Below are 27,978 nucleotides of genomic sequence, written 5' to 3' on the forward strand. Positions count from 1 at the left end.
TGAAGACTTTCTCAAGATGGCTGATTTGAAGGAAAACATAGATCAAATTTGAAATATGCTTCATCTACAATGCGAAAGAATTTATGTTTTAAACAAATAGACATTAAAATTTGAAATACGTGGTGAGTCTATGAAGTGGCATGAATATTTTACATTTATTTAAATAGTTTCAGTCAAAGCATTAGAAACGAATCCAAGGTTTCGTAGATATTTTAGAATGTGAAAGTTCATCTTCACTGTTTGTAAACTTCAAATTTCCTGAAGATTAGTTGTTTGTATTTATTCATTAGAGTTGAAAAACAGAATCCGAAAACAATATAGATATGAAACTGTGTTCTTCCTAAACCTTTGTCTATTTAAATAAATATGTTGAACTCTTACTTTGGTAATTTAGCATTCTTGTCAATTTTTCTTTTAAAAACTGTATATTGACCTATCTTAAGTCATTATTATTTCTTATTATGAAGCTCTATCTCATAAAAGGGCTCAATATCTTTTTAATGTACAAACTCCAATTCAGTCTTGATTTAGATAAATCATAGCTTAACAGATGCTTCTCAGAAGTTGATTTTCATGTTATATATGTGAAAAGGAGATGATTTTTCAAAATATGGTTAAAAAAATGTAATAACCACTTAACAACTTATTATTCATGCACTTAAGCAAAGCTTGTTTACTATCACCTTTAAAGAATTGTTCCAACAACTTATAAAACTGAAGGAAAACCCCAACTTTTTTAAAACACAGAATTGATACCACATGCAAGATTGCATATTCAAATATAATAGATAGGAAGAAGGAAAAAACACTGCAGTTCTACTTAAAAAGGAGGGGTGGGGGTCTTGAAATGTTAAAAAAATATAATAATCACTTAATATCAGGCCTTAGGTTCAAAATATGTATTGATATGGTTTTCAAGTATGTATATATATATATATATATATATATATAAATGTTTTAATTAAATAAGTCTGTCAATCTTGAACACCTGAGAACACAATTAATATCGTTGAAACTATTATTAATCTGTATTGGGTTTTTCTGATGTTTATATAATTTCACTTATACATATACAGGATGACTGATAAGTGACTTCTCTATTTTAAACAAGTTAAAATCAGGATTGCAAAGTCGGAGGTGGAGGAAACAGTTGGGTTTGTAAGAATGTTTGAAGTCAGTTAAATTTTTTTTATCTCTAAAGAATGAACAGTTAGATTAAATGTTGGAGGATTTTAAAATAAGTCTTCAGAATTTTTGAAATGTTAGGAGTTGAACCTTATATCTTCTGACTCAACAACCTTGTTTGTAATTTATTCAAATATATTTTTGTTATTATTTTTTCTTTAAAAAATTTTCTTTGTGATTGAAGAAGCAAAACTACTCTATATAACTAACCGTTTTGGAAGAAAACAAGAAGTTTTTACTTCCATCGCACAAGTGTTCTTGGAAAAATCACTTAAGGCAAATCCTGAGCAATTTCAGCAACTCTTGTCAAGTAAATAAAATCGTTAATTAAATTTTAAATAAAACCATATTCTATATTCACTCTTCTTATATTCATTTACTGTAAAAATTAGAATTTAAAAAAAATAAATTATAAGTTAAAAAAAATATTAGAATTGTTTTATGATATAACTTTTGAATGTTGGGAGACTTTAAAGTAAGAAGTCAAAGTTCAATATACCCACTGCTTGGATCTAAATTTAACTACATATAACTTGAACCATGTCGATTTGTAAAGAAATATCTTTTCTATTCACACGAAAAATATTACAATTTCCAGGATTCTGCTGTGATTTTACTATTTAAAAGAAATGACACTTGCATTGCATCCAACCAACTCTGTCAGTTTGGTGATGAGCTTCTATCAACATTAAATTATTATGCAATATTTATCACCTTTCCTAGTTAGGATCAAAGTGTTTCAAACCAATTTCGAGTTATCTTAAGTAGGATGCTCCCCACCCCCCGAGTAAATGTGGTATTTTGGTGACAGATGATTCTAATTAAAAGTAGGATAAACATTTTTATTACTTTAGGACAACAACCGTTTTTCCGATGCTTTTGATGGTCTTTTGCCTGATTTGCTTTTGAATATAATTTTTTTATATTTTGTACAAATAATTCAAAGTGTAGCATCTGTTTTGGCTTCAGTCAAAGAATACGTCCTTGACCAGGAAAATTCTTATTTATAATGCAAACAATAGACATGTTTTTAGTCATGTATATATAAATAATGGACATTTGTTTGCATGTGTGTTTAGCTAAAATTAGAACATTAGAATATTTAGATCAAACAATGGACCCAGATCAAAGTCTGTTCAGTTGTCAGTCAGGAGGAGAAGTCTTTCTTGACTGGGACAATTTTTTTTTCATTTTCATTCGAAGTGCCCCTTTTGGAAGATTTAGATACCCCCCCCCAAAAAAAACAACTTTGTGTCTAACTTTGCCCTCATGATGAGGCAAGTAAATAGTCACTCTTCAGTTACAATTAATGTGCCTGCATCAAATTCTGTATGTAATTTGATTAAAGGGAGATATTTGAAAGTTCATTTTTCAGTTTAACTTCAATATTTTGATTGGCTATGTAGATATTTCCTATGTTTGATGAATGTCATTGGATGAAGAATAAAGTGTTCAGTTTTATCGAATCTTTAGATGCTATGTTAGAAAAAATAACTTTTTTTTCTTCCCCACTACAAAAATCATCTCCATTAATTTTTTTTTTAAAAAGCTATTAAATTTCAACAAAATATTGAAATCATTTTATTGACTGTTTTTCTACTTTCTATGACTAGAATTATAATATATTTTTAAGTATTCATTTAAACTAGTGTGACCCATGGAAATTCCATGGTGCTTTTCACATCAATTTGTATAACTTATTGTTAAAAATAACATTACTTTTTGAAATGATAAATGCCCGTCAGGATCAATACTATTAAGAAAAAAACTTCTTTTTTTTTTTTGGTAAAAATAATTCTCATTATCAGCTTAATATTCTTTAAATAAAACAAATCGTTATTTAAAATTGTAGCAAAATTCTTTTTTAGATAATAATTATTCTGCCTTCTTACAATAAAAAAATAATTATTAGTAATTGTAGTTATTCTACAAATCAATAAACTAATGTCACTTTTTTAATTATATTTAAAATTGTACTGCTTTTTTTTTATCGATATGAAAACCAATTTAATTTAGGAGCAATTCATTTTTAAAATTGGTAGTCTGAATTGTTTACCTTAGTAATATTAGATTAAACCCCAATCACTATCATCAAATGATTTCATTTATTTTTAATGTCTGTGAACGTATGTATGTACAAGAAATGCCTTAGATATCATATTATTATATTGATAAATTTGTTTGCAAAATTGGAAGTAAATTACTATCATTTAATATTTATTTATTGGTTGATTCTTGATATTGGGTTTAATCTCATTCTGAAATTTGTTTATAACATTGCTAACAATTTAAGTTCTATTTCTTGTTTTGTAGCTTTTACCATTTGAGTAAGGCAATGTTCATAGGAATAAAGATTTCTTCTGAAATCTTTATTCAACAGACTTTGTGAACTTTTCTCCTTTTTATAATTTTTTTTTAATGTTGCAAACTTTCAAATTTCAGGGAATATTTTTAGAAAAAAAACATTTGCTGTATTGTTACAAGGTTAAAATAAATTTATAATCTTTGAACAAAATAAAAAAAACTTGGTTAAAATTTGTTGTGCATGTTTTGTTTTATATCTCTTATAAATTATCTATATATAAAATTCAGACATTATAGAAAAATAACTGAACATATCCTATGCAAATCTTTTCAACTCAACACCAACACAAATTGTGTGTTTCGCATTTTTTTTATTTTTTTATATTACAAAAAACATATATCAGTTAGGGTTTAAAGACCCCCAGCAAGAGTAAAAAAAAAAAAATGAGGAACGTCTTTCATTTGACATCGATTGACTTTCACTTTTGCATACAGCATCCTGTACACACATAAAAAAAATTAGATTTATTTTTTTTAATGTAGTGTGCTTTTTTATTTTTAATTTATAAAACGTTTTAATAAAATTATTTAAACAAAACTTTTAATAAACAAGCAAGGGATAATTATTTTATATTTTAATAGTTATATTTCTTTAATGTAGAATACAACAGGCAGGATTTTCCCTACATTAAAAGTATTCAACTATCTCAGCAGAAATAACCTTCTTAGTGACATGCAATATGGTTTCCATTCTGCTAGATCTACAGCAGATGTGCTAACGGTTATATCTCATAGGATTAGTGAATTTCTTGAGAAAGGCTTCCTTTCTAAGGCAATTGCTCTTGACATATCAAAGGCCTTTGATAAGGTATAGCATAAAGGCCTACTTCACAAGATTTCTAGCTACGATATGATTGGAAATGTTTTCTCAATTATTAAATCGTTTCTCTCTGATAGGCTCAGAAGAGTAGTGGTTGATGGGCAGAAATCAGAGGCCCACAGTATTAATGCTGGAGTCCCTCTCTTCCTGATCAACATCAATGATCTCCCAAAACACATACTTAAATCATTTGTTGACATCTATGCTGATGACACGATCATCTATGGCAACACATCAAAGGCTGTAAATGACAAAGTTCTCTCTGATTCTCTCTCCACTGATCTTGAGCGCATGGTACAGTGGGGGTAGAGGTGGCTGGTTACTTTTAATGCATCTAAAACCAAGCTCCTATCTTTACATCATCAACGCTCTAATCCCCATCTAGCATCAATTGAAATGGATGGCTCTCATCTTGGGGAGGCTCCATGTTTTGACAAGCTTCTGGGATTGACCTTTACTCCTGATCTGAAATGGAGCACGTACATCAAGTCTGTTGCCAGGTTGCTGGAAAAATGGTAGGATCCTTCTACTGCTCCAGAAGATATTTCACTGCTGATGCAATTCTCTGTCTATATAAAAGCCAAGTACATCCAAGGATGGAGTACTGCTGCCACATCCGGGCAGGAGCTGCTAAAAACAGCCTATCCTGCCTTGACAGAGTACAAAATAGACTTCGTGGCTTAGTGGGGGATGCATTTTTCTCTTCCCTGCAACCTCTCTCCCACAGAAGAGACGTTGTGGGCCTATCTTTGTTTTATCGTTATTTCCATGGCAAGTGCTCGTCTGAGCTCCAATCTCTGAAACCACTATCAATAATTTTCCCCACTCTTTATCTGTGCCTAAATCAAAACATAGATTCCATGAACAAAGCTTCCTTCTTAGAAATGCACGCCTGTGGAATTCTGTTCCGTTTGCCTGTTTCCCACCTGACTACAACCTGGATGTCTTCAAGTCCAACATAAACAAATTCCTGATAAACCACCCCTTTAAGTAAGACACTTTATCAAATCTCCATTACTAATGATTACTACGATATTATCCCATTGATTACTGTACATGCAATAACACTTATCCCTGAGTGGCTTCCGGGTCTTGATAAGTGTTGACTACCATTTAAAAAAAAAAAAAAAAAAAAAAAAAAAACTGACGTTAGAATTTAGGATGTTGATCTTCCTGTCCTTAGTCAATGATGGAGAAAAAATCCTTCTAGACAAGGCAGATTATTAGCAATAAAAATAGTATTTTTGTTTTTTTGTTTTTAATTTATTTAAGGGGGGGTATGATACAATTGTGGTAGCAACTCGCTAAATGATAAAAGTTAACAAACAGAAAATAATTTAATCATGTTATTCACCCTGTTGCCTAGATTACATACCACGCACATACATATTATTGGCATAGATTGATCCTTTTGGACTGTATTACTTAATATAACTCAAATTATTGTAAGGTAATTCTTTTCTCTATAGCTTATTTTTGTATCTAACTTACTTTAAAAAAAAAAAAAAAAAAAATGGGGGGGGGTAAGTTTAGATGTGTCCATGTCACTCAGTGTTGTCGAAAATATAACCTGTACACAGTTACATACATACATACATACATATATATCAAACACACAGAAGATGTCCTCCTCGTCTTCAAAAATGTGCTTCCTTTTGACTGCCTATTACTTATAAATTTTGTCATGATTTAGGTGCTTATTGACATAGATGTGTAATAAGTTAAATTAAAGAAATATAAAAATTATTTCTAATTGAATTAAATCACTGAAAAGAAAATGTTAATGTTCTCCCCATCTCATCTAGTTTACTAATTCCTGCATGGTTGTAAAAAAAACAAAAAAGTGATTTTTTTTTTTTTTTTTTTTTTTGTGATGGATGGGATAGAGGGAAAGGCTACTGTTATGACCCCCCCCCATGACGTGCCCAACTTGCTACAATTTCTATATAAAAAGGTGTATAAAAATACAAAAATGAGTGGAGTAAATTTTCTAATGAAAAAAAAATTGCTTCTCATTTAATTTATTTGAGAGAAAAGATGCAAAACATTAAAATAAAAATTTTTTTTTAAAAGCCACAAATGATATGCGCTTTTTTTTTTTTTTTTTTTTTTTTTTTAAATAAATATTTATTTGCCTCATGTATTGCACTTTTCAATGTACTGCTCGTGAGAGATTTTTAGATCTCCAAAGAAACAAAATGATTAATAAAGAAAATTGCTTAACAAGGACCTATTAGGTCGAAAGCTTGGTAATTTATATCTTTTGCTGTAAATAAATACTTATTTTAAAGAAAAAAAAAACATATCACTCTTGATTTTATTCCAAATAGTTTTTAATATTCATATATGCAATGATATTTACAAAAAAAATGTGCTAGTATCTTTCTTATATATCAATATGATAAAAAAAAAAAAAAAATTAGCAAGAATTGAATTAAAATACAGAGAGCCATAATGCTGTCAGGTTCTGCTGGGGAGATGCCTATTATACAATGCAATATATTGGAGTGCATAAAAGTTGAATATCCTGTCCTGGGAAAATAAGGTACCATCCATTATGACTATACAATTCCTACAGCTAGCTACTTAGAAAATAGAGCTGTTAGACTTGACATAAGGATATGAGACAAGAGGGATAAAGTAGCAACCTTGTTTGAAGTCATTGTAACTAATGATGTTGGCTTGAACAGAGTTGAGAGGAAGAAGATAACTAGATTTTTTTAATACTTTGTATTTTAAAAAGAAATGAATTTTTTTTTTCTTCCCTTCGTAAATTCTTGTTACTTTTTGAAAAATAATAAAAATGTACAAATATTAGGCATTATCGCCTACCGGCAGAGGGGAGTTACCTGAGGTTCCCTCATTCACAATAGTGCCAATGAGTCTATACAAATATTTTTTTTCTTTCTAATCAGAGTAACCCTTTTGGGGACCTATATATTTTCACACATTAAAAACCGACCTTAATCCTAATTTTGCTCTTGTGAAAGTTTAACAAAGATTTCAAATTTCAAAAAGATGGACCTGACGAAGATTAGAAATAGCAGTTTGAATCAATAGTGAGTAAGTTGACGTTCCAGGCAGAGGAGTTCCTATATTTTTACTTGTATTTCAGGTGTTGAAATGAAAGATTAAGCAAAACACCATCAACATCTGATGCTTTTTTAATACAGAAAAGGAAAAAGGCAATAGAAATCTGCTTATTTCTAATAAAGATATGTCATGTATATAGATACGAGGGGCGTGCAATAAGTAATGCCCCTGACCCACTTCCCATAGCAGTAGAGCAACGAAACTTGGCACAGTTATTAGTCTTTCTCTACATAGGAACCACCCAGAGTTATGCATTTCTCCCACCGTTTGATGCAGCTCTGGAGACCATTTTTGTAGAACACCCCAGGTTGGTCCTCCAACCACGACGTGACTTCAGAAATCAAGGCTGCATCATCTGGGAAATGCTTTCCTTTCAAAAACAACTTCATGGCTGGGAAGACATGAAAGTCAGAGGGTGCAAGGTCAGGAGAGTAGGGAGGATAGGGAAGGATTTCATAACCACATGCTCGTGCTTCTGATCTGTCGACATGCGAGTTGTGGACCGGAGCATTGTCCTGCAGGAGGAGGGTACCTTTGCTGATCTTGCCCCGCCTCTTGATTTTGATAGCTTCCCTTAATTTCCTCAAAAGTGAAGCATAATAGACTCCTGTAATTGTGATACCCTTTGCCAGGAAATCTGTCATCACTACTCCATCCTGGTCCCAGAAGATTGAGCATGATCTTGCCAGCGGAAGGCTGCACCCTTGCCTTCTTTGGAGGTGGTGAGTCTAAGTGCTTCCACTGCATTGACTGGGTTTTGGTCTCTGAATCATAGTGATGGACCCAGGTTTCATCCTGTGTAATCGGTCTTTTGAAAAACTTTGACTCATCTTCTTGGCACATCTCCAAATTCATCCTCGAGCACTCCACGCGTTCTCGCTTCTGGAATGGTGTGAGCAACCTGGGAATCCATCTGGCAGACATATGCAAATGGTCATGAATGATAGTTTCCACTGACCCTGTACTAATCTTGACATCTTGGGTTATTTGGCGAATAATAATGCGCCGATCTTCCAAAATGGCAGCCTCAACTTGATGGACAGATGCCTCATCAATGGCAGAAGGGGGGGGGCGCGACCGGGTCTGGGAGCTGTTTCCACAGACTTCCGGCCATGTTTGAATTCACGATGCCAGCGTTTTACAAGGTCATATGATGGGGCATTATCACCATAAGTTTCTTTTATTTCATCAAATGTCTCCTGTGGTGTGCGTCCTTTCAAATAAAAAAAACCGAATCACTGCTCGACATTCAACAGGCTCCATTTTACACCTGACTCAGTTCAAATACTTGTAAAACAGAAACCATAATTAGTTCAGAGCTGTAATTTGCCACATAACCCATAGAGATATAAATCATTGCACAGGCAAAATTTCAGCTAGATCAGACAACTGGAAGTGGGTCAGGGGCATTACTTAGAATTCGTAGAATGCTGTTAAAGAATAAATGTAACAAATGATATGTTCAATTCGAAAAAGGAAATTTTTCGGTTAGAGATGCTCTGACCTATCAATGATGATCAACAATGACCAAGTAAAAGCTATAGTTGAACAAGATTGCCGTTTGATAACCAGACAAATCGCAAACATTCTCAAGATTTCCAAATTGAGCATGGAAAAAGAATTAATATCCACTTTAAAAAAATGAGCAAACTTTTTAGCCAACTCAATAAATACATAATTTTTATAATTATAAAATTTAAAATTTATTTTTATTGAAACCTCAAAAATAATTGATTTTTACTATGTCACTTCAAATTTAGTAATTTATTGACAAAGATTACAAAGTCTGAGCAATTTATGGATTCTCAGTCGAAACAATGAAGAATATTAGGAAAGAATTTGAACTGATGAATGGAATGAACAGAATTGGATTATGAGGAAATTTTATGACACATATTTGAATTTGAAAACAAACATTGTAGTTTGCAGGGAAGCAGTTCCATTGTAATGTGTTCCACAGATGGAAAGTTTTATAAAGAAGCTTTGTTTATGGAAATTCTGTTTGATCTAAGGCACATATAATTGCAAAGAACTTTTCTTTCCAAGACAAGCACATTCCATTGAGTAGAGAATGGCTAGCAACACATCTTCTGCGAGAAAGGCGTGATAGTGAACAAAAGAGATCGCCATCATAAAACTTCAAAATTGATTTTGTTATAGAGTGTTTGAAGTGACATGTTCCCAGATGTTGTTGCACTCCATCTTGGCATGTAGTCGAGTTTTATTTTAAAACTTATTGAAAAAAATCAATTCAGGTAACTCGATTATGTACATCTATCCAATGTAGTTGCCTTCAGCCTCAATCACCACTTCGATACTGGTCTGGAACTGGGAGCAAGCTTTTTCCACAAGTGCCAGCAGGAGCTTGGCAGATGGCAGCAATCAGGCTGGCTTTGATGTTATAGGAGGTCATGTTGATGTTCTCGATGTATGACCAAATGAAGTAGTTCAGCAGGTTCAGATCAGGGGAGAAGGCGGGGCAGTGAGAGAAGAGTATGTCATAGCACTGCGGAAGCCAGGGGCTGCCAGTGGTTACCTAATTGCACCAGGGGATCACCACACTCTCTAGCACACACACAGATACACTTTGGTGTTGACTTTCAAGTCGACTTTGAAGATGTGAGGTGGCATGATGTGGCTTTCATTTAAAACCACACCAAAGGCCATAGTTGTGTCCAGAAACTTTGTTTCCATCACCCTGGGCACGTCCCTGTTATTTGTCGCAATCTAGCAATGTAATTTGAGGGTGCTGGCAATGGTCCTGTTGTCATAACTAGGATCAGTAGAGAGTATTTGTACAGCAGCACATCTCTGATCTCACTCATTGAACATTGTGTCCCTTTCAGACATGATAGAAGACTCCTATCGCTCTTAAGATTTGTACACAACTGGCCAACTAGTAGATGGTCTACAACAAAAAAAAAACAGTTTTCATCAAACAGAAATGGAATCAGGTCGTCTTTTCTAGGGCAACAAGTTCATCGTTCCACTCTGTATTTTCAGCAGCAGATTGGATATAAGTCTTCCATTTTAGATGTAGATTGAAAGTCAGTCTTAGCTTAGCAAAACAAGGGTTTTCCTCAAAGAGAGAGACATTTATTTTGATATAGGCAAAACAAAGAATTTAACATTGGTTGTGAAAGGAGAAAAGGTTTGGCTTGGAAGTGTTAAAAGTCATATTTTTCCCCTCCATTGCACCACATTTCAGAAAAGAAAAAATTAGAAGGGCTTGATCATCAATACTATTCAAAGTACTGCCTTGGACCATAGTGTTGGCTTCGTAAACAACAAATGATCTCAAAATACGAATTGGAAGATCGTTGTTGAAGATCAAGAAGTTCAGCTCAGAATATATTCTTGAAACATGTTAGCATTGATATTATGTACTTAGATTTCTGACCAACTATTTTCATGAGAGAAAGAATTTGATGGTTGTCACATATTCCATAGCTAACAAGTTTATGAAGCAACTCTTTGTAACCTCTCAAGAGTTACTGCACTAGAAACTAAGCCTCGATTAAGAGATTCACTGATCACTTGTGATATAGTTGCTTGTTCTTGCTTTATCACAGGTTTAAACAACTTATTCATGACAAACAGAAAGCCGATTCGTCTGTACTGAGATGTAGAAGATCGATCACCAGTATTTTTAAAAACTAAGCAGATGAGTTTTACAAAGTGATGGGAAGCATTTCTTCTTCAAACAACAATTGAATAGCTTTGTAATGATAGAAGCGAGAGTAAAAACCATAAATTCCTTTTGACAATTGCTGACCCTGAGGCTGTTTGCTGTGATTTTGTATTCGCCTTCGTCTCTTCTTATTCTGGCCGTGTCATCTTGATAATTGCCAAGGGTGCGAACACTGGTTTACAAGAATAAAAAAATAGAACAAAAACGAAAACTCCAACACATTGTCGTTAGATACCAGCTGTGTTTTGAGTGTGTGTGATCAGAGTTGTGGAATCAACCCCCAGAAAAGTGTTTAATAGCCATCTGTCAGAGCATTTTTGTCGCTTGGTTGATCATTTCATCTCCAGTTTCTACCCAATATGCTCCAAACTGTCATAAAACTAAATATATTGACTCCAGAATCAGAAATTTTGTCTGGATTTTTTGTCTTCTTCAGCAACTCCTTTTTCTACTCGATATTCATCCTACTACCTTTGTGTTTTGGAAAATCATTTTTAACCATTGTCTTAGCTTTTTTTTTTAAACTTCTGACAATTTTTTTCCTTTTTTTATGAATTATTTCCTAACACTTCCCCTGGGAAGCGGAAGAGATCAATAGTATTACACAAATTCCGGCAGCAGATTGAGCATCATGATTGGAATGCTGTCAGTAACAGTTGCCTCATTGGGATTAATGTTCTTGATAAGTATGGTGACATCCCAGACAGATATACAATATTACTTGGAGAATTTTTTGTCATCAGAGTAAATTCTGAAAGTGACCCAGGTTACAACGGGTGAAATTTTAAACAATTCTTTGGAAAAAAAAAAAAAAATTGATTTTGTTAAATGCTGAGAAAACCAGCTGTTGTCCATTTACAATGATTGTAATAAAAATCTTACACCAATTCTGTAACTCGTTTGTAATTCTATAATTCTTGAGAACCAAGCATTAATCAGCCACTAGAGATTTAACAGATCAGATTAAGTTTTCTATAATCCATTTTATGTGATTGCAGACAATTTTAAAGGTGGATTTAATTTCAAAGCATGTATTTTGTTATCAAAATACTTGTTTCTGTAGGCAATGGCAAAAGTCTTACACTCAGGTATGTACAATGGCTGGCTGTTTGGACTGTTGGAATTTTTTTAGAGGATAAAAAACTCAATACCAATATTTTAACCAAACATATTGTAGGCAGAACAGTATATATTCTTTTGAAAATAGAATGCAGAGGAATTGCAACGATGAAAGATCTAAAACTATCCCAATCAGCCTTTCAGTATTAATATGTTATGTAATGGTGAATTCTCTTACGATGACAAATCATGCAGCCATGAAACCTCTTCACCCCAAGACGATATGCATTCTATTCCATAGATAACTATTCTGTAGACTTTATATTTGAATTGTAAGGATATCAGGTTCTCCATAGAACATATTAGAAGATCCATCAGAGATGGTAATCCTGCATGTTCTAAGATCTCTAGTAGGAAAGTGAATAAAATTTAGATTACATTGTGGTATCCTCCTCAAGATCTCCAATTATCAATGCTGAAGAAAGTATCACGGAAACATCTTTACCTGTGACCAACTGCTGTAAACATGTGCAATTCTGCATGTTTATCGGGTGCATAGTTGCAATGCATGTAGACAGCAAGCCTGCAATAGGAGAAATATTTAGCCTAGAAAAGAGAACACCCAAGAAATTGGCTGCTTTTTGGAAATGTCATCTTGAATACAAGGTTCCAAGATTGCAAGCCACTGAAATCAAAAAAACTTGTGTTCCTCCACATACTCAAAAATAAATTACTGAAAATAATTTTATGTTCAAAGATAAACTGGCTTATGATTTTCAAATATATATATATATATATATATATATATATATACTAGCTAAAGTACCCGTTGTTGACCAAGTTCAAAAAAAGGCTACAGAAAATGGACTCTGATTTATGAAAGTATAATAGGTTATGAAAAGGAATGGTTGTAAAGAGATAGCTCCGAATTTGGGGGTATCAAAACCAAAGCAAAATATGCTGAAAGTAAAAATAAAATAGATAAACCCCATAATTTATTATACCATACCTGTTCACACTGGAACACTTATCACAATATTCTGTGGATCTATATTAAAAAAACCTTGTTAAACTTTGTGACATATTTCCATTCTATGGAGGTCAGGTGCGAACGAACACACCATAATTTTATTATACCATATTTCTTCAAACTGAAACATAATTATCAAAGTATACTTACACAGATAAATATGAAAAGTCTTTAAAGTTTGTGCCTATTTCCATTCTATGGAGGCCAGACGTGAACGCAGACACCACAATTTTATTATACCGTCCCTATTTAAGTTAAAACATACTTATCAAAGTATTATTATGTACATCTATATCAAAAACACTTGTAAACGTTTTTTTTTTTTTTTAATTTTTAAATTTTTTTATTTCCATACTTTGTGGACCAGATGCACACGCAGACCCCACAATTTTAATGAATCATCATTATGCCAGATCAAACATACCCATCCCTGTGTCTCGATACATCTTCTATCATTATATGTGATCAGTTTTCTATAATAGGCAACCATATATGAGCCTATTCATGACCAGACACACACACACACACACACACACACAGATGTTCAGCTCACATATATATATATATATATATATATATATAGATAGATAGATATATTCATTAATTCCAGCAAGATGGGCAAGGGGGTTCAAGTGAGTTTAAGACAGATCTTAATACATTCGCTGCCAGCTATAGCTCTATTAAATTTGTTATCATTGCCAAGCTATTTTTCTGCAATTCCAGAAACTAAAATCAAAAATAAGGCATATGAATATAATATGGAATATCTTATAAATTTTCCTGTGTGTGTTTGTGACATGGTTTATCTCAGCGTACAGGCAATCCACCCAGGCAAGCAAGGTACCGAAATGAAGCTTATGACCCAGCGGATGTTTTAGTGATATTTATATCGATGTTTGGTGTATAAAAAAAAATAAAATAAAAAATAACGATGTACTAAACGTTTTATTTACTGGATATTTTTCCGGTATTCACCAGAAGTTATTATCTCCCTTAGTAAGTTCGATTTTACTGTGTGTGTGTGTGTGTGTGTGTGTGTGTATGACACGGTTTATCTCAGCCTACCGGCAAACCACCCAGGCAAGTAAGGTACCGAAATGAAGCTTATGACCCAGCAAATGTTTTAGTAATATTTATATCCATGTTTGGTGTATGGAAATTTGGGGGGGGGGGGGGAAGATAAAAAAAAAATAACGATTTACTAAACGTTTTATTTACTGGATATTTTTCCGGTACAAGGACTCAAGTTTGCCCAGTTGGGCAAATTTAGGTTCTTGTATTTATTTTTATGTATTTTTAATTTATTTGTATGTATTTATTTTTATTTATTTTGAAAGGAATTGTCACAAGCTACTTTTACTGAAGTAAAAGTCAGTTTTTATCAGTTCATATATTTTTTGTAATAAAAATAACTCTAATCAGCTTTTATTAATAGTGAATCATTCAACTTATAACTTGTATACATACTCGCTGGAAAAAAACATGATAGGGGCTAAATACGAGATAACTCGTAAACATACTATTCAATATGTGTTATTTTGAGATGCCAGTTCAAGTTTAAGACGGTTATCGTACGTGCTGAGCACGCATTGACTAATAGAAAAGAATTTTATTATGAGTTTACTCGTAGTGGGTAAGGCTAAACAAATGCCAGGGTATGAGAATACTCATAGTTGGCAGTGAATGTGTTAAGCAAATGGACTTTGTTCAGTTAGAAAATATGTCTTTTTTGCAAGCCAGTTGTTGAGTAGAAGGAAGCAAGAATCATTTTAACGTCTACAAAATAAAACATTGTGACTCGTTTTAAACTGGAGTTATGGTTTTGATAGGAAAAAGAATACTTTTCATCATATTGTGAATAATCACATGATTTGCACTGTGACCGATATTAGAATGAACTATCGAATTTGGACAAGGATAATGAACGAATGACGATAACCTGTGCATTGAATACATACAGACATGAAAGACACAAATCATTTGACCATCATCAGCATATTCGATTTAATATCAATTTTTACATGCTGGCATATGATAAACAGTTTTTAAAAATTGACTTCCAAACTGTCCTATTTCTACGTCTTTTTTTTTTATCTCCTTTCTCTCAGTTCTTACCCTGTGAACCAATGCTGCTATCTAAACTGTTCTACATAACTCAAACATTGATCCAATGTGACCCTACCAATGAAGTCTCCTGTGCTAAACACATCCCTCTATACTGTCCAGATTTAATCTTTTAAAGTCATCAGATCTAAGCCTTTAACACTCACATCCTTCTATAACATCAAACTTCATACAAATAGCAGATGGTTTTATTTTCATTTAAAAAATAAATTAAAACAAATTAAAAACATTTTTTTTCATGAAAATAAAATTAAAAAAATTTTTTTTAAAAGAAAAAAAAAAAAAAAAAGAAACAATAATGAATATTCAATTTCTGCTGAAAATGTTTTAAACTTAAGTGGTACAGACTGACAGAGTCGCTTACATAGATGTATAGACTAGTGATATACAATTGTCACTTCTGCTAAATTGACAGATTCAGATTCTTAAATTTCTAAACATTTAATTAGAAATTTTTCTTTTTAATTTCAAATTACTATTAAAACTTCAGTGTAATGTTTGCATATATTTTTGTAAATGTAAAAAAAAAAAAAAAAAAAAAAAAAAAAGATGTGATGCATTTTCTACATATTTATATATTGAAGAGCTTAGCTTCCAAACAAAACAATCGGATCTTATTTATTATGATTGCCTCTGAACAAAATTACGAGATTTTATTAAAGAAAAAAAAAATTTGTGAAAAAAAAAATTGTTTGCAAAATAAGTATTTCCGTCAATAAACTTCCAGAATTTTTTTTACATAAAAAAAAAAAAAAAAAAAAAAAAAAAGGTGGGGTGAGCTAACCTCTTCAATTTAGCCCAGAGTTAACATCTTCAAATGTAGCCGTAATCTCTCTACATCATTAATAAAAGGTAATGTTCAAGGTTAAAAAAAGTTAAATTAGTTATTTCTCACCGCCTTTCACATTTTCACCTCAATGTGACATTTCTAGGTTTTCGGGTGATTTGTAAACGAATAACAGTCCTGCCATAAGCCAAACAATGTGCGGATGTGCATTGTTTGGCTGGCGGAAAGCATAATGCTCTTACATGTAAAATTGTCGTCGACAATATAATAATGCGATAAGGAGTATAATACTGGAAAAACGTCAAGTTGCATGAAAAATTTAAAATAATTAACAAATAAACTTCCATGGGTTTCTAAGTATTTTTTTTATAGTAGAAATACTAATATAAAAGACATATTTGGGAGTTAAAGTCTTCAATATATAAATATATATGTAATGCATCAGTTTGAAACATCACCAATCTACACATATTGTGTTTAATGGTATAAAAACATGATAGCAAGGGCCGTTTGTTTTATTTTTAGATGTCATAACATGTCTCTTAGTGACACCATATTTTAATGTTAGTAGTGTTTGTTTATAAAGCATAGAATTGGACTCCGGAATATGAAAATATATAGAATTTGTTCCAATGACAACTGAGAGTAGTGGTAAGACTAAATATTTAGAGAGAAAAATAGGGACTACTTCTAAAGATCTTTTGATTGTGATGGTGTTGCTCGTAGAATACAATGTAGCATTTTAATATCACAATTGAATGTGTATAAAATGGTGTTCAAAAGTCACATAAGATACTGGCTAATAACCTAGATGCATTGAATTTGTATGCGGTATCAGTTGTTGCTCCCTACCATACTTTGGTCCACAGGGAAATTTCTGCAGTCAGTCTATATGGAGATAAAGCAATGGTTTCAGGACTTTGCTGATTGAACTTAGGTTAGTCTTAAAAAAAAAAAAAAAAAAAAAAATCAGTTGTCCTAAAAAGTTAAAATGGCTAATATATGCACAAACAACCCCTCACTCTAAATTTTAAAATCATTGTTTCATTTTCTTTTTTGTTTTTTAGTATTAACACATAATTGCCTTTCATTTCTATTTCGGAGCGTGTACTTTTAAATGTAGATATAATTTCTCTCTTAATTTGACAAATATCTAAATCGTTTCACATTATCTATTGTATCCAAGATTTTGATAAACACATTGTGAGATTATCAACTATATTTTTGATTGTGCCTTTTGTCCTATTTATTTACTAGCACAAGTGTTATTGGTGCCATTTATGTTAGCTAAATTTATGTAAGCTAAATTCAGTGAAAATAGCTATTTTAAAGATAAATTAGCAGACATGTTTTCAAATTCTTCTTAAATTGAAAATTGATTAAATTTCAAAAGGAAATAAGCATTAAAGTAAAAGAATTTCAAACCAAAAATAAAAAATGCAATAAAACATTTCAGAGGATATATATGCAGTTACCAGACAAAAGCCAAAAAAAAAAAAAAAAAAGTTGTCCCTGAGCATTTTAATATTAAAAAAAAAAAAAAAAAAAATGAAATCTTTGAAAGGCAGCATATAGACGTTTAGCAAATGAATGTGAGAAGAAATTTGAACATTTCAAAAAGTTTGATAAGTGAACTCTGGAATATTTACTTTGTTTATCATAAGTTTCCAATAAAAAAAAATTAAAAAAAAAAAAATTAAATTAGACACAAACAGTCAATGCTAAATCTGGGAATGGGATTCTCAACCTGTCATTCTGTGGCGATTGTAAATAAACAATCTTAATATTTTGTGTTTCAAAATAAAAAAAAAATAAAATAAATAAATAAAACAAACTGTTTCTTTTAAAAATAGTAAGTTTAACAAACCCAGTTTTATTTCAATAAAATTTACATTGCATTAAAAAAGAAAAACCTGAAATATTTTCAATCCAATAAAAAATAAAAAAACAAAACATTTTAATAACAGATTTCAATCAATTTTGAATGTACCAATTAACTACAAATTTTTCAATGTATGTTTAACCCTATATAGATGATAATAAAATTTTTTATATATATATATATATATATATATATATATATATATATGAGGATAAAATACATGATATATTGTATATTGAAATGAAATACCGTAGAGACAGAATGTATGAAAAAGACTAAAGAAAAAGGAAGAAATCGTTAAACAAAAAATTTACCAATTTTGTTTGAATCAACGAACACTTCTGTTTAATGATTTCTTCCTGTGTTTGTTTTTCCTTTCATATATAAGTGGATAAATATTAAAAAGAATGAAAATACTAACTGAAAAAAAAAAAAAAAAAAAAAAAAAAAAAAAATGATTTTGTGATAATTTAATACATTTGCTTCTTTAGGTATTCAATTTATGTTATGATAGTAGCTTACTGGATGTTGCCTAGGTATTAAATGTTATTGTTGCATGTGTGTATGTGTGTGTGCATGGAGAGAAGTAAATGAATTTTTTTTTTAAATTTGTGATTTAAACAAATTTTTTTTTTTAGTCTTTATGAAAAAAAACAAAAAAAACAATCTGAATGAGCAAAAAAATTTGTTTTTTTTTTCCATTGTTTTACCAAATGGGAAGAAAAATTAAAAGGACAAAAAAAAAAGGGAGGGGGGGGGCTTATGTATCGATTAGACTGACATAACAAACATTGGTGCCATTCTTGTTGACACATAAGATTCCTTCACCTTTTCTTTGTTTTATTCTTTGACATTTCTTGTACAAATTTGAAAATAACATTTCTTCACTCATTTATGAAATCTTTTTGATAAAGACTAAAAAATAAAATACTTTATAAAATCATTTTGTCAATGCACATTTTTTTTTTTATATTAAATTTCTATATTTTGTCAGATTTTATCCAACCTTCTCCTTTGTATATAGTTACAAGTAGGTAGCTGGTATACCTGGCATTATTCTGGCGTCAAATATAACAAAACATAATGTAGTTCTCACATTCACTATTTTCATACAAAAAATTCAAGACAAGTTTTTTTTTTTTTTTTTTTTAAATTATTCCTAGAGAAATCAAAGTCATTTTATTTCAGATTTATTGGACACTTTTTTTTTTTTACATGTGATTCGCAGAAGTTTGATAAAATTTGAAAAACAATGATAAACTGATACTAAATGCCTATCTTATTCAAAGAAAAGTGTCAAAAAAACAAAAAAACCGAATGCTGCCTGACTGGCATGTACACAAATCACCTGCATTTGAATTACTAGACACACCTACTTAAGTGTACAAACTGTTTTCATTAAAACTTAAAATATTACTTTATATTTACAAAACAAATCTGCATAACATAAAATTAGAATCATATTTACTGTATCTAAAAATGAGAGCCATTTAGTCTTTTTGGCTTTTTTTTAATCAGAATTTGAAAATCTTAAATAACATGAAATTAGAATTGTATTTACTGAGAGTTTTTATCTGAAGAAGCACTGGATGAAAGCTTCTCAATTAGTGTAGACAGTTATTTTGTCCAGTTCAGAAGAGACAGTCAAATCTACAAAAAGTACAGAATGTAAGTGGAGGAGAGAGGCCATGAATGTTACATTCATTTTGAGGCCCAGTAAAGAAAATTTTAAACACTAGTTAAATAAATTGTTATAATTTGGGCAGGTTTATTTTTGTGGAAATGACCTTTCAGAGGAAGGGGAGATATAATTATCAAGTTGAATGAGATTAGGTGATGGGTCAGTTAATGCCCCCCCCCCTTTGCGTGAATATAAAATTAATTAAAATTTAGCAAATATTATGTGCATCCCGCTCTCACTCTAATTTATTACAAAATTATGAAGCATTAGTTTCCTTATGTATCATAATAATAAACGAATCCATTCAACATTAAAAATAGTAAATTATAGCAAGTATATGTGAAACAAAGGAAAAAAATGGCCAATATAAAGAAACAAATTCAGAAGGAAGATAGCTTCAAGTTTGATCGTTTTGGGGAGAGGGAAAACAAAAAGGTAATATTTTTGGTACTTTATGTGGAATAAAGACTTATTGTCAGAATTTTCCGAGCAGTTTATGTAAAACACCAAAAGCTGCCAAAATACAGAGCCAATGAAATCACAGCAGCCAACGTCATTTAAGAAAACATTTATTTGCTATCATTGGTTTATTATATATAAAAAAATGTTTATCTTGACTTGATCAAAGAAATTATAACGAAAGAACAATATATAAGAAAAAATATAAAAAGAAAAAAATTTTGATTATTATCAGTTGTTTATTGTTCAAAAACAAATATTTATCCATGAAACTTACTTTTCAATAAGATTTTTTTCTTCCTTCATTTGAATTTGAATTTTCTTAAAAATTGTCTAATAATTATTCATTGTATTTTCTTCACAACAAAAGAATATTGTCTTCATTTTTCAATTCTTTTAATGTTTTTTAGAACAAAAATATATTTTTCATTGGACAAAAAAAAAAAAAAAAATCACAAAATTTTCATTCGGCAACTTCTGATGTTTTGTATAAACTGCCCGAAAAATTTCTACAATAGTACGATCCTTATTCTGCATCAGCATCATATCTTTTATTGAAGCATTGTCCGTTGGAAAGTTGCAATAACTTGGAGATAAGTAAAAACAAAGAAATTCACTTTAAAAATAAGACTTGTATTCCTTTTGAATTTATTCATATTGACTATCTTTTTCTGTTTAATTTATGTTATGATACTAGCTTACCTGATGTTGCGTAAGTATTAAATGGGTTTTCTATATATACATTTATAGTTGCTATAACTTTCTTTTAATGACAATTTTTTTCCAATATAAATAAGCAACTACACATTATGCATTTAACAAAGAAAACAAAAACAAAATAAAAAATAGCCCTCCCCCCTTTCAACAAAGGAATTTGATGTTCTTAAAAAAAAAAAATTCACGTTGACATATCACCCCCCCCCCTCCTTTTTTTTTTTTTTTTTAAATTAAAAAAATGTTTTGGGAATTGTTTTTTTTTTTTATTTTAAGTAAAATTGTTAGTAGTAAAAAAAAAAAAAAAAAAAAAAAAATGGCAAAACATTTTATTGAATTAATGCAGTCATTTCTATTTTTTTTTTTTTTTTTTTTTCCCCCTCTATTTACAAGACCTTTGAGTTGAATGCACCACTTTCTAACAATTGAGATGAGGTTCTTACAACAGGAACAGACTCTTACCCCTTATTTTTTTAAAAGATGGATGAGGGTAAAGAAAGATTCTCGGTTCTGGTGTAAATGTATTTTTTTTTTTTTTTTTTTTTTTTAATCACCGTTTTTAATGTTAATTTTATTTTAAAAAAATTAACTCTCGTATAACGAGAAAGAGAAATAATCCAGAATTTAAATAAAAACAAGTTAAAAACACCCTCATTAATTAAAATCTGCTTATCGGATAGTTTTCACATGGTTCATTATTCTCTCGTCCTCGATTTTCATATTGTGTTGCATTCGGTCGATGCCATCTTCGTCCTCTACGACACCTCCTTGTAATACCTGGAAAGAAACAGAGAAAAAGGGAAAATACTAATTCAAGAATAACTTTTAGGCAAATTATTTTTATCTGCAAGCAAACAATCAAGTTCAAAGTTATTTTTTTTTCTAAAGCTAAAATTTGTGTTGTCATAGCATAGTGACAATAGAGACAAGCTTCCATCTATCTTTTCTTAATATATATATACACACACACACACACACACACACACACACACACACACACACAGAGGGTGGAACAATTAAGTTGTCACACAAGAAAAGACGGCATGATTCCATTTCCATTTGATGAAAACCGGTTTTCTTTTTTTGTTGCAGACCATCTACTAGTTGGCCAGTTGTGTACCAATCCCAAGAGCGATAGGAGCCTTCTATCATGTTTGAAAGTGATACAATACTCAACAAGCAAGATCGGAGATATGCCGTTGTACAACTTATGCTTTTTACTGATCCAAGTTATGACAACAGGACCATTGCCAGCACCCTCAAAATGCATTGATGAATTGCCACGAATAACAGATGTGCCCAGGGTGATGAAAACAGTTTCCTGCTATGGTTATGGTCTTCGGTGTGGTTTCAAGTAAGGGCCACATCATGCCACCTCACATCTTTGAAGTCGGTGTTAAAGTCAACACAAAAGTGTACATGGATATACTGAAGAGTATGATGATCCCCTGTTGCAATTAGGTGGCTGTTGGCAGACCCTGGGTGTGGCAGCAGGACTCGGCGCCAGCTCACAAGACCAAAGAGACCCAGGCTTGGCTTTAGAAGGAGTGTGTGTGTGTGTGTGTGTGTGAGAAATGGTACCAACTATTCAGCTTCCTTTGAAGGAAAAAGTTCCATGGGAGTATGAAATTCACAAGCGACTTTGTACCTTTCTCTCACTGGCCCCACTCTTCCTCTGACCTGAACTCGTTGGACTACTTAGTGTGGTCATACATTGAGAACATCACCTTCTACAACACCAAAACCAGCCTGATCGACGTCATCCGTCAAGCTCCCACCGTGCTTGTGGAAAAAGTATGCACCCAGTTCTGAACCTGTATACAGGTGGTAATTAAGGGTGAAGGCGCCTATATTGAATAGACGTCAGCTCTACTACATATTCAAGTTACCTGAACTGATATTTTCAATGAAAGTTTTAAAATAAAACTGTAGTGTTGTTTTCTTTAGGGCGACAACTTTATCATTCCACCCTGTATATATAATTTTATTTAAATATTACATGTTTATGTGTGTTAAGGATACCCAGGTGTCATCTATCTAGGCATTCTAGATTCTGAAGAGAAAGATTTGGTTGCATTTAATGGGAATGAGATTTTTCTTAAAAGAAAATTGGATTTTCTCCTAAATCTATGATGATCAAATAGATGAATCTGGGTATTCGGCCTCTGACAACTAAGCCCAGCTCCTTGCCTGCTTGCGTGGCTGAGACACAATCACAATGGAAATAAAACAACTGATAGGTTTGGTTATTTTGTTTTACAGCATATCAACCCTTTTTAGGTTTATTTAATACAGAATCCAGTCATTTTGGAAAAAGATTTTGTGCTTCAAGTTTTTTATATTTTCAAATATTTATTTATGGTGTTTGGTTTGATTGTTTTGTAGAAGTAAAACGCTTTTGTTTTTGACTTTGCAGAACAAGATTGAGTTTTGCAAAGAGAAAGGAAAACAAAACAATACCATCAATGTTTGGTGCATTTTATTGAGTCATTATCTTCAGACAGTCTGGTAGCACCAGATGCCTTAACAGGTATTACCATTCTGGGTCAAAGTGGATCCAAGAGCAATGGTAGCTAAGGATTCCCCACAACATCCAAATAAGGTTTTATTATTGGATGTCTTTCAGGATCATATCCTGGAGCACTGAGAGAGTTAAAAGCAGAATGCCAGACACCTAAAAAACTGATTTAGATAATCCGAGAAGGCATCTCATCTAAGAAAAGGAAAACATAGATCTCAAACCTCCACTGCATCATGCCAATAGGAAAGGTTTGGGGAGTCAACCTTAAGGAAAGAATCCAAGCAGTAATGCAGCTGCATAGAGAAATCCTGCAACTTCACTAGAACCATGTATGCCAGCATGTTTTTACAATGGAGAACAGAGGGGGTGGGATTCTGCTGCATGGATCCATACTAACTTACCCAGCTTGTGTTCTCAATTGTCTTCAGAAACAGGATACCAATGTATAAAATCTTTTATGCTTTTCAATTTTCTTCAACACCAGTCCACTTTAAAGATGTCAGATGTTCTGTAAAATCCTGTAAATTTCCAACATTTCCAAGTATTTCTTATAGATACTTGTTCATTCATTTCTCCATAATCACCATTAAAAGAGTACGTCATTGATATACCTTAAAAATCAATAGACCTCAGACAAAAAACACTTTTCATCTTGTAAAGCATCTAAATTTAGATTTCAGAATTTTTGAGAGGAGGATTGATAATTTGGATAATTCGGACTACTGTTCTCATCTCCAAATTTGAGATGAATGAAAAATGTTGAAATTTGAGGTTGTTGTATTGCAGTTTTCTTAAAAAAAGGCAAAAAAAAAAAAAAAAAAAAAATTTTTTTTTTAGGTATCCTTGCTAAATACTTTAAATTCCAGCAGGATTTTCATAACTTTCAAATTTGGAACAATTTTTAGTTATCAATCTTTAAACAAGTCCATTGCTTTTACACAAGAAGCCAAACTTATTAGCCCGGTCACCCTTCATCAGTTAAAATAAAAGTTATTACTTTAACTCATATATAACTAAAGGCAGTCAACTAGTGTTTATGCAATGTCCACAACTTCCTATTGTTTGAATACTATGGATTGTCTAATGTCCACGCCAGAATCGTGCATTTATTAGTTCTTAATTCCCTTTATTCTCATGGCAATTGTTTGGTGGCCCAGAGGTAGAAGCTTAGAAAATGGAGTCAAAGGTGGCTTTATGGCTGGATTTGAATCTCCCAACCGGCAGGAATAGCCATCCTACATTGATGACTGCGTAAGTATAAAACACTTGTGTCAGTAGGTATTAATTATATATCATATATATATATATATATATATATATATATATATATATATATATGTGTGTGTGCATCAGTTGTCAATGGCTGATATCTGAGCAAAAAAAGAAAAAAAGTTTTTTTTCAGTTTAACTTGGGAGCTTATTACAAAATTTTTAATTATTATTATTTAATCCACATGAATTGGCCTAATGGTTAAGAGTATTAATTAGCAATCAATTCTAAATGAGCTGCTTCTGGCGATTAAAGACTCGGTCGATAATGATCAAGAACAATGCAAATGTGCAGTTTACAGACCATGCTGAAATAACATTTAGAAAGCCATTCTTAACATGGGCAGGTTTCTTTTAACTGTTTTTTTAAACTGTTCTGTACTTTCACCTAACAATTTAATAAACAAAAGATACCATAAAAATTGAACTTGAAAATTTTATTAAAAAAAATTAGCACAGTTCGTAAACTACACAAGCACCAAGAACAAAAATTAACTTCTCGTTATCGCTGACAGAATATGAAATTTCTACCCTCATCAATCAAAGGGTTCAATTTAAGATTCTGTACATATTTGCTGGAGTTTTGAAAAAATGCACTTGAAGGTTGGAGATGTTATTTGCTCTCTTACCATCACAGGAAGATATGACAAGTTCGTAAGGTGGAAGAGAATGAAGCCAATGCCCACCTCCCCCTTAGTATATTAAAAATTACCTAGAGAGGCACTCTGCATTTCCCAGCAGGACACCTTAGGCAGTAAGTAATAAACTTACTCCACTTAAAAAATGAGGAACAGCTTGGGAGAATGGATCTCCTAGAACTGCACAGAGCATCTGTCATTCCTCGGTCAACAGAAGAAAGGCCATTTCAAAAATGGCTTATACTCTGTTAGTTTTGAAACTAAGGTAACCACCAGTTGAGTTCTCGAGTTTACATCAGTCAAAATTAATAGTCCGAATTATCCAATTAATGCACAAGAAATTTCATATATAAAAAGATAAAATCATTGCTGAAGCAAAAAAAAAAAAAAATTAATTTTATTTTTTTGGTTGATAATTCATGGGAATGAACACAATTGCACAGCACATGAGCTGAAGAAAAAAATAGCATAGAAAGTTTGACTTAGACATGCACAGTTCGAGTTTCATGCAATCAAGACTTTTTTTTTTTTAAATGGAAATAGCTCCAGGCAAAACATGAAACCACTTAATGTAAGGAGCTAACAAGAACAATACGTGGTTAATGCAGACAGTAGATGCCTATGAGCCTTAGTTTTGAAAAGATCAAGGTTATAGGTAGGAGGAAAATGATCAGCAGAGAGAGTTCCATAAGCCTGCAGTTCTTGGAAGCTTCAAAATAGTGAATAGATGACCAATAAACCAACAAATCAAATAAGCTGAAACAAAGGAGCTTCAATGTCGCATTGACCTTTGGGAAAACCTAAAAAGGTTTTCTGCCCTCCAAACTTTGAGGATTTGAAGTAAAAGACCAGAGATAATGCAGATGGTCATGGAAAACTTCAGAGAATGATCCCATGACTTTAGCGCCAACAGTTTGTCTAATTTTGAAAACACATCAAAACAAATAAATCTTTCCTGCAATCAGACACAATGCAGCAATGGATCACAGACTGGCAACCAAAGAAGCGAGCTGTGGTCATGTAGACCACCATGCAGAAAAAATTCAGCAGCCACATATTCCCTCCACAACACTAACACCAAGAAGCCTTCTTGTGAATGTGACCTGTGCTTTTAAAGTCAGCATCGATTTGCGTTAGACAAAGCACATCTAAAATTTTCAGGATTGAGGGTGATTTGGCATCACTTAGCAAGACCGTTATTAGTCACTCTCCAGCCATAAAAATTATAAATAGTTACGGAACCAAATATAATTAGAATTTGCATCATTAGTCGGAAATCCGTTGAAATCATGCAGAGACACGTAATCAAGCAAATACCACACATCTGCCATATTTCAAATACTTTGTTTCCCTGGGCTTGAATTCATGGAAGCTCCAGCATTTAGCAACTAACTCTTTTTTATGTGGAGTTTTGAAATTAAACTGGAATTTATGTAAGTATATAAGTATTAATCAGAAGGGACTTTTCATTGGTATAATGCTGACAATATTTGACAAAACTTTCACTAAACTGAAAAAATAGAAGTCTAAATAAAACTGTTTTAATAAAAATAACCATACATTTTAAATATCTATTCATCTACATGATTAGTGACAGACAGAAATGTATACTATTATGTACGATATATCAACACTGACTAATGTGTGACCATTTGAAAGTATCAGGTGATGTATATAAGAGGATGATAACACCCCCCCCCCACCGTGCCAAAAAACTAACGTTAACATCTCCCCTGACAAGGCTATATGTGTGGCTTAAGAGCATCTTGTGAGTCCAATATCCCTTAGAAACTTTGGTGTTTCTTCGATATTAGAGCAAAAATCAAAATATTGAATTTCAATTAAAACGAATGGTATCTACTTAATTGTCATGCCGAAATTAGTAACATAACCACAAATTATGAAAAACGATAAAGTGAAAGATTAATGAAAATAATTTTTGAAGAAATTTTTTATTTTTGCTCATCAGAACTGTTAATTATATAAAACAACTACTAGAATCACCATCCTAGGATGAAAATAAACAATAGATATAGCATTAGTTTAAAAGTTTAATGTTTTCTTGCTTTTCTTCCTTTGGATTGTATGGTATGATTTTGTTGACATCCCTCTAAATGATAAAGTTTACAAAAAATAAATCTAATATATAAAAAGTAAAATATGTGTGTGTTCCACAAAAACTTTCGACAGATGCGTTGGAACGTAATAAAATCGGTATCATTTTTAAGCTCGGTCTTTCGGATGACAAATATCAAATAATTGACCAAAAACATTAATCCCTTCAACCTCAACTCGGCTGTTTTTCACAAGGAGGGGTCGTTTTTTGTCGACATTACCGCAAGTCATTGTCTCCTTTCAATTGACTACCCTTAATTCCAATGCTCACGACTTCCAGTTTCGTGATGTACACATTAGCTAAGAAATTTTTTTTTTTCCTACCTTCTTTTCCTCCTTTGCCTGCCTAGTACCACTTTTTATTTATTTATTTATTTTTTTAAACATGTCTCTCCACCCAGGCTGCCTACTGTTGTTTTGATTACCCCCCACTCCACCCCGGTTCCTTACTACACCACCTATACACACCTGGGCAATGCCGGGTACCCCTGCTAGTAAATAAAATAATATTGTGCCCATATTACTCACTTCTTTCACTTAAAAAAC

The 27,978-nt window shown here is 32.0% G+C and overlaps 2 protein-coding genes across 12 annotated transcripts in view; one reads left to right on the plus strand and one right to left on the minus strand.

Annotated features, from left to right (window-relative positions):
• Window positions 1-27,978, plus strand: part of LOC145249613 (fatty-acid amide hydrolase 2-A-like) — a 139,205-nt gene that overhangs the window by 81,482 nt on the left and 29,745 nt on the right. The gene's annotated exons all lie outside the window — the stretch shown is intronic.
• The window catches only part of LOC145249611 (uncharacterized), a 205,653-nt gene continuing 198,855 nt past the window's right edge, over window positions 21,181-27,978 (minus strand). For all 11 annotated transcript variants that reach the window (XM_080111335.1, XM_080111329.1, XM_080111333.1 and 8 more), the window contains one exon: window positions 21,181-21,666. In XM_080111335.1, the coding sequence (XP_079967461.1) occupies window positions 21,559-21,666 (108 nt within the window). In that variant the 3' untranslated portion in view covers window positions 21,181-21,558. The remainder of the gene's footprint in view (window positions 21,667-27,978) is intronic.

Source organism: Euprymna scolopes, chromosome 28 (assembly GCF_053919585.1).
Source record: "Euprymna scolopes isolate OS-2025 chromosome 28, ASM5391958v1, whole genome shotgun sequence".
Taxonomy (NCBI): domain Eukaryota; kingdom Metazoa; phylum Mollusca; class Cephalopoda; order Sepiida; family Sepiolidae; genus Euprymna; species Euprymna scolopes.